General features: G+C 41.8%; 1 protein-coding gene across 1 annotated transcript in view; it reads left to right on the forward strand.

The window, feature by feature from the left end:
- Positions 1–7298: 7298 nt before the first annotated feature.
- Positions 7299–8810, forward strand: part of LOC108794326 (potassium voltage-gated channel subfamily V member 2-like) — an 8136-nt gene continuing 6624 nt past the window's right edge. The window contains exon 1 of the mRNA XM_018565349.1: positions 7299–8531. Within this exon, the coding sequence (XP_018420851.1) occupies positions 7299–8531 (1233 nt within the window). The remainder of the gene's footprint in view (positions 8532–8810) is intronic.

The following is an 8810-nucleotide window of genomic DNA, read 5'->3' on the forward strand; positions in this document are numbered from 1 at the left end:
CTAATGAAAACACTCACCTCTCCACCACCTTCCGGGAGTCCCGTCGGCGATCCGGTGACGTCATGGACATTGACGTCACCGGACTCCTCCCCCCTAGTTAGCCGACGGAGCCACTTGGGCATTCATGGACATTGACGTCCCCGGCCCCCCCCCCCCTAGTTAGCCGACGGAGCCACTTGGGCCGGTGAGTTTGCCCAAGAAACTTTCTGCACGAGCGCCAGCCAAGGCATTGGCCTATACACATACAGCACAGCAATGAAGTAATAAAATGAACTAGGATCACACTAATCCAGCACATTATTATTCTGAGTTGCCCCACTCAAGCGGCGGCCATATTGAGGTGGGGCACGTGAGATTAATAACGTGCTGGATTAGTGTGATCCTAGTTCATTTTATTACTTCATTGCTGTGCTGTATGTGTATAGGCCAATGTAGTTGGATCTGTATGTGCATTATAATTAATCGAAATTATTCGATTAATCGATTTTTTAAAAATTTCCATTAATCGAACACGAAAATTTCAATCATTACCAGCCCTACATTTTTTCAAGACAAGTTTCTTAACCCCTTGCCGTCCGCCCGTTGTAAAATTATGGGCGGACGGCGGAAGCTTCCCGGCGGGTGGACTTACATTTACGTGATTTACTTCCTAGTTGTGGGCATGCGCAAGACAGGACCACGCTGGGAAATCTAAACAGCCGTTGCCGGCTGTTATATACAAGCGTTCGGCTGACTCTACAGCCAGCCAATCGCGTGTATTACCCAGCTTCTTTGGTGGTCCTTAGGTGACATTAGGGGTCTTGGAGACCCCTGATGTCTCCATAAAAAGGACCTCTTATTGTTTTTGGCTATCAAATTAGGGGCTTTTTAGCCTCCTATGTGATGGCAATCAAGGTAAGTGTGAAGAAAAAAATAATTAAAGTCCTACATAAAAAAAAATGAAAAACACAAAAAAAGTTTAAGTCCCCGCGTACACGAGCTTATAAAAGTAAATACGCGTCGGGTGCGCCTACGTGCGTAAACAAACGCCATTACGCCAAACATGTTACATATTGCCGCGATGTCGGAGTGCTAGCAATAATTGTAGGGCCATCAATCACTGATGACACTAAATTGATGGACAATTTTAGTAGGGCTGTGCAAATTAACGATTTATTTCTAGATTAATCATTAATTTTTTTGATCGATTAAAATTGTTTTGATCGCTAATGAAAACACTCACCTCTCCGCCGGATTCCGGGAGTCCCGTCGGAGATCCGCTTACGTCACGGACATGGACGTCACCGGACTCCTCCCCCCTTCCCCAAATGGCTCCGTCGGCTAACGAAGGGAAGGGGGGAGGAGTCCGGTGACGTCGATGTCCCCAAGTGGCTCCGTCGGCTAACGAAGGGAAGTGACGTCACCGGACTCCTCCCCCCTTCCAAATGTAGTTGGATCTGTATGTGCATTATAATTAATCGAAATGAAATCGATTAATCAATTTAAAAAAAATTTGTTTAATCGAACACGAAAATTTTAATCAGTAACAGCCCTAAATTTTAGGTATGGTAGTTTTTTGTGATTTTGCGGGCGCACACAACTTTAAAGCTTGACATGTTTGGTGTCTATTTACCCGACATGTTTCAGTTGGTGAGGGTGCTCTCCGCACACCTTACAGCAATCCCGGCCAGTAAGAACGATGGTGCTTGCAGTAACGACCACGGATGGCACCGTGCAAAATACGAACGACAGGTCACCAGCACTCAGATAATTTAAATAGGTATGTCCTTTTTAATGGACAATTGTGTCACGAAAATCAACAAAGCCGACGTTTCGGGGCCGCGCAGGGTCCCTTCTTCAAGGCAGATCCGTTGTCCATTAAAAAGGACCGTTGTCCATTAAAAAGGACATACCTATTTAAATTATCTAAGTGCTGGTGACCTGTCGTTCTTATTTACCCGACATGATGCCCGTGTTTTATATTTTACCAAAAATTTGGGTGCTGATAAATGTTCCATAACATAAAGTAGGGAAAACAGGTTGGTTTTTTTTCACACTTTGTGGTTCTTTTTTCATTATATAGTAAAAAAATAAAAACCCCAAGCAATCCCGGCCAGTAAGAACGATGGTGCTTGCAGTAACGACCACGGATGGCACCGTGCAAAATACGAACGACAGGTCACCAGCACTCAGATAATTTAAATAGGTATGTCCTTTTTAATGGACAATTGTGTCACGAAAATCAACAAAGCCGACGTTTCGGGGCCGCGCAGGGTCCCTTCTTCAAGGCAGATCCGTTGTCCATTAAAAAGGACCGTTGTCCATTAAAAAGGACATACCTATTTAAATTATCTAAGTGCTGGTGACCTGTCGTTCTTATTTACCCGACATGATGCCCGTGTTTTATATTTTACCAAAAATTTGGGTGCTGATAAATGTTCCATAACATAAAGTAGGGAAAACAGGTTGGTTTTTTTTCACACTTTGTGGTTCTTTTTTCATTATATAGTAAAAAAATAAAAACCCCAGTGGTGATTAAATCCCACCAAAAGAAAGCTCTATCTGTCCCCAAAAATTGTATAAAATTCATTTCAGTACAGCGTTGCATGACTGAATAAATGTCGAAGTACTGCAGAGCTAAATACTGAAAAATGGCCTGGACAGGAAGGGGGTTTAATACCCCGGCCAGCAAGTGGTTCAAGGGATATGTAAAAAAAAAATTCTAAAACAATACAGACTAATGATTTTAGGACTGTTTCTTTATCATTATGAAGAACTGTAACTCAATCCATGATCATACAGCCAGGGCCGCTGTCAGGGGGGTGCGGCTGATAGTTAAATAAGGGGCCCGGGCCTGCACGAGGGGCCCGGGAACCTTACATAAGTATCGGCCGACCGTACAGGTGACTGGCAGGAGGTGGAGGCGGCCAGGCCCCCGCAGCACCGGGGGCCCCCTGCAACTGTCCCCGGTGTCCCCCTGTGACTGACTGCACATTAGGTTTTCAAAGATGGCCACCACGAGTAGCCGCGTGTAGTAGTAAGTGCCCACATTTAATTTAATATATTGCCGAAACGGCAATATATTAAATGAAAATCATTTCCTGGTGGTCCAGTGGAGAATCAGTATGAACTGCATCTCTTGCTGATGCAGATCATACTGATGGCTCCCTCGTGGTGCCGCCACTGACAGGCAGGGAGCGATTAGTATGGTCTGCATCAGCCTGAGATGCAGATCACACTGATCACACTCGACCATCAGGATAATCCCCAAGTGCCACACTGGACCCCAGGAATGCAGCCCCCCTTCCTGCAAAACAGGTAAGCAGGGGAGAGGGACATTTTTTTAATTAACTATTACACTGACAGACAGGGAGCGATTATTATGGTCTGCATCAGCCTGAGATGCAGATCACATTGATCCTCCACTCGACCATCAGGATAATCCCCAAGTGCCACACTGGACCCCAGGAATGCAGCCCCCCTTCCTGCAAAACAGGTAAGCAGGGGAGAGGGACATTTTTTTAATTAACTATTGTTATTAGTTGTGTATGTGTGTGTGTTTTTTTATTGTGTGTTTTTTTAATGTTTGTGTGATTTTTATTTTTTTTTAACCTCCCTGGCGGTATGATTATTATTATTTTTTTCCATCTGTTTTTGTTGTTGTTTTTTAACTTTTAAACTTCCCGCCGGTTCTGTCCCCCTGCGACGCGGACGCTCGCAAGGGACGGAACCCGGAAGAAGGATGTCGGCATCGGCCGGAGGACACAGCGGGGATCGCGGATAAGGTAAGAAACGCTACGTTGTATTCCCGAGTGTGGCTTGTGGTTACCACTTATGGTACTGGAAATTAACCCCCAGCCACGTTACCGACAGGGAGCCACATTACCGCCAGGGAAGTTAATTAATGAAGCTATGTGTGTGTTCTTAATGAGTGTGTGATGTCTGTGTGTGGTTTTTTTTTTAACCACTTCCCGCAGATTCATGTAAATGTACGTGCTCCGCTGGAAGTGGTTATACCAAGAATACGGCTGCTCCTGCAGCCGTGTTGGCACCGTTTTAAAGCCTGTTCACATCACATGCAGTGTGTTCTGGCCGCTGTAATGCGGCCGCAATGCGGGCAGTGCGTTCTGGCCAGAATCGGACCGGAGCGCACTGCTAATGGTGTGAACTAAGCCCTGCGTCCAGTAGACATGTGTGATTCGTTTTGGAAAAAAAATTGTTTTCCGGACGAAATTCATTAGCGGTCATCTGTACGCATTTTCGTTTGTGGATGAATTTTCATTGCAGCAAAGTGACAATTAAAAATTTTTTTTTAATGTCACTTTGCTGCAATGAAACGAACGATACGAACATGAAACGGAAATAAACATTCGTACAGACTACCGCTAACAAACAAGATTAAACTAAAATTTTGTTTTGCCGGTGCACATGTCCAGCGGGTAATGTGACTGTGGGGGGGGGGACATTAGAGTGTAAGCTCCTCTGTACAGAGACTGATGTGACTGTGGGGAATCAATCCATGATTATACAGCAATGGAGAATGGCAGCCGGCTCACCAGGGCTGCATGCAGGGCTCACCCAGTCATTTTTATATAGTGTGTCTAGATACAATTACATCATCCCTCATTTTCAATTTTTTTTACATCTATTGGCTCATGTCAACCAATGTAAAAAGAAACAATAGTTTCAGCCAGGAAGAAAGCTAAAGAAAAAAATAAGTAATGTACATGTTTACAGGAGAAGGGAGCAAGAAAAAAGCGACAGCAACTGCTATGCATAGGTACTGCTAGATGTCACGGCAAGGGTATTGGCATTAGTCACTTTAATTTAGTTTAGTTGATTAATTTAAAGTGACACTAAACTCAGGAGTTAAATCTTAATAATGCATTCCAGTACCTTAACTATTAACAAAAATGTATCCTATTTGTGTATCACTCAGCTGTAGATCCTCAATCATCTCTGAATTCATGCTGACACTGTGCTTACTTCTGGAGGGTGGCTACTTTTGTTCCCTATGTCCCTGTGTGTGTGTTGTAAAGCAGTGGTCGCCAACCTTTTGGACCTCATGGACCACTAAATTCATAATTTAAATCCCGCGGACCACTAATATGAATTCAAAAACAAAACAATTTTTTTTTATATATACTCATATTTTTTGTTTCCTCATATATAAATATATTTGTGTGTGTGTGTATTTTAGGGCAGTTTATATATGAGGAAACAAAAAATATTAGAATATATCTATATATTCATACAGTATATATACAGATACATACATAGGTGCGGGTGTGCCTGCAGGAGTGGCAGTGCTGGTGGAGGGAGGGAGGGAGGGAGCGGTTCTGCCTAGTAATAATATTAATTGTTTCCCCCACTATCGAATTTGACCCGGGGCACATGCCCTTCCCTAGCTTCAGCACTGCCCCCAAACACCCCCGTGCCTCCCCTTCCCCCACACTGAGCCACTATTACCTGGCTTCTCCCCACTTTTTCTATGTCCCGCAGCCTGCTCAGTCCGGGTACTGACGAGATGCCCCGTCCTCTGCAGAGTCCACACTGTACTGAGAGCCACGCATTCCTTATGACAGCCACTGCGTGAGTCAGTGAGAGGCAGCCCCGAAACCTCTATGCCGCTTCAATGACTGCCCAGCCTGCACGGCAACAGAGGGGCCCGGGGACCACCAACATTTTCTCGTGGACCACCGGTTGGCAACCGCTGTTGTAAAGAAGCCACTGCTTAGGGTACTTGAATGCATTTTTAATATGTAACTCCTGAGTTTAGTGTCACTTCTAACTTCAACAACCTGGCAACCCAGCCTTCCCAATATAAACCACGCTGTCCTACAGATGTTTAGGACTGAGGATCAAACCAGCTGCATTCTGCTAAGCCACACATATCCTGTGCTTTTTGCATGTTGGGCATGTTGCCATTGTTAAGACAGTTGTTTTAAAATGTAACCTTCTTCCCTACTAGAGACTCCTTAGCTTACTTGGTATGTGCTATAGGTATAGCCACTAGAAGGATCTTTTTGATTTGCCTAGTATGAAGTCGCTAAGGCGCAGGGCTTATACCCAGAACAATGGTGTGTCCTGGAGTATGCTACTGAATAAAGGAAATTAAATTTAAAAAAAAAGCAAAATGAAAAGAAACAATTTACATTGTGAAAGAAGCACTGGGAAGGTAGAAAGTGTTTATATGTCTTCCAGATTTCTCACATGTCAAAATTCCTGGGAATGCCAGTTTAGAAAAGATTTTAATTTGTACTATTGGGTTTTCTGAACTACTGGAATATTGGACCCCTTAAGAGAAGAAAAGAACAAAAGGGCAAGTCTTTCCTTCCAAAGTTATCAAGATCAGTCTAGGTATTGCATTCACCTAGACTTTTCAGACTCATTAAGCTAATGGTATGGTTATCCTTTTTAGAGGAAGTTGTCTTCACAATGCCTTTAAATCCTAGTCAAGAGAACCAATCTATGCTGGTCTGCTAAGAGACTGTGATAGCAACACTGGGAGCAAAAACAAACTATTGTTGAGCTGGACACTGGGTTTCCCTGCACTAAATTAAATCAGAGGTTTATTAGAAAAGTGTTTTTAGCACATTATTGTAATCTACTGTATGGCCAATGTCGCACATAATGTTTCCAAATGTTGCAAGAAGTGGAAAAAGGTGTCCACTTTAGGGAACGGTGGCTTGCAGAGCAAATCTAGCAATCAATGGGCTGGAAATACTAGACTTTAGTTTGTTTGTGTTCCCTGTAAGACACCCTAAATTTGTAGGAATGCCCTCACCAAAATGATCATATAACTCAGTTTCTTTCTAGGTATGTATTCAAGTCAAAAAAACAGTATAACAGTGTGGGACCATCTGCGACTTACTGTGGATATTTATTCTGTGTGCTGAATCACAAGGTAAAGTGAGAGAAACATTTAGCAAGGTAGATTTTATATAGTTCACCTATCTTTAGCCACAGCTAAGGTAAATTAAGTCTTGTAATGTAATGTAAAGATTTACCCAACCGTGGGACTGTTTCATGTAAAAATGAAGCCTGGCAATTCCTGGGTTAATTTAACTAATCTGTCCTGCTCTTGATGTACTTATGTGACACTTAGGCAATCCTATTAAAGAAAAGCTGTTTTTAACCACGACAGCCGTTGCTAAATCATCTCTTCTATCCTCTTTTATTCCAGAAAAGGATTACATTAGATGTAAAAAAAAAAAAAACTGTTGTTAAGACATGCAAAGAAAGCAGCCTTTCACGTGCTACAATATTCTCCTCTCCAATTTAAAATTAATTTTTGTTGTTTCATAAGGGTTTTGACCATGAAGGGTGTATGTATCAGACGAAAAAGCCCATGTGCTAATCTAAAGATTGGTGATCATACCCACAGTCTAGTTGATATATACACTGGAAATTGTTGCTTCACTGTTCCAGAGAGGAGTTCTGATGAAGAAAAACCCAGCTTTATTCATTCAACAACAAAAACAAATTACCTCTTTCTCAACCTCAATGTGGGAGGAAAACAGTTCCAGATTGACTGTCACGCAGCAGCAAGATACCCTGTCACTAGACTTGGAAGGATGGCAACTTGTGTTGACCCAATCAAGAGGCTGGACCTTTGTGATGACTTTTCGGTGCAGAGGAATGAATATTTTTTTGATCGGGATCCTACTGTTTTTTGTTATATTTTTCATTTCTACCACAGTGGTATTCTATGGATAATGGATGAGTTGTGCCCAGCTAACTTTCTTGAGGAAATTGAATACTGGGGCATTCATTTAAACTACACACAAAAATGTTGTAGAAGTCTTTTTGAAGAACATCAGGATGAGATGAATGAGCATCTTAAAATACAGAGGGACCTTCAAGCTGAAATTGATTATCTTGACCATGAAAAGTACTTTGAAGGCAAGTGGTTTGGTGGTTTACGAAAAAAAATTTGGAATCTAGTAGAAAACCCCTACTCATCCATCCCAGCCAAAATCATAGCCATTCTATCCAGCATTTTTGTTTTAGTCTCTGTTGTAACCATGTGTCTAAGTACAGTAGAGGAACTAAAGCACATGAATCTTTATGGTAAATCCTATATGGAACACGTGGAAGCTATCTGTGTCATTTTTTTCACCACAGAATATGCCATGAGATTATTATCGGCTTCAGATATAAAAAGATTCCTGAAAACAGTGCTGAATATTGTTGACCTGATTGCTATTTTGCCATTTTATATTCAAGTCGTTTTTGAAAAATTCTCAGAAGATGCAGACATACATGTGCACCGTGACGATATTGAAAAAATGGAACAAGTGGGACAGTTTGGAAAGGTGCTAAAAATTATCTGTCTAATGCGCATATTTCGAATATTAAAACTGGCCCGTCATTCCACAGGGCTCAGAGCCTTTGGTTTCACCATCCGCCAATGCTATCAGCAAGTTTGTTGCTTATTCTTGTTTATTGCTATGGGAGTGTTTACATTCTCTGCTCTTATGTATTCTGTGGAACATGATATACCTGGGACCAATTTTACCAGCATTCCTGATGCTTGGTGGTGGGCAGCGGTAAGCTTTTTCCTTTCATTAATACTTTTTTTTTATTTCTTACTATAACATAACAACTCAATAGACTTTTAGCACAAAAACTGCATAAACATATGTACTGCAATGATACTGAGCTAGTATGTAGACAATTGGTTTTTAACATGTGGTATATGTACCCTAAGGGGTACTTCTGAGAAATTTAAGGTATACTTAATAACTTAATATAATAGTTTCAAATGCTTAATCATATTTTTAGATATATATATAATATTTAAAAAGAATAAGACATTTTTTTGTCTA

This window comes from Nanorana parkeri, unplaced genomic scaffold (genome assembly GCF_000935625.1).
Source record: "Nanorana parkeri isolate BGI_ZX_2015 unplaced genomic scaffold, ASM93562v1 scaffold836, whole genome shotgun sequence".
Taxonomy (NCBI): domain Eukaryota; kingdom Metazoa; phylum Chordata; class Amphibia; order Anura; family Dicroglossidae; genus Nanorana; species Nanorana parkeri.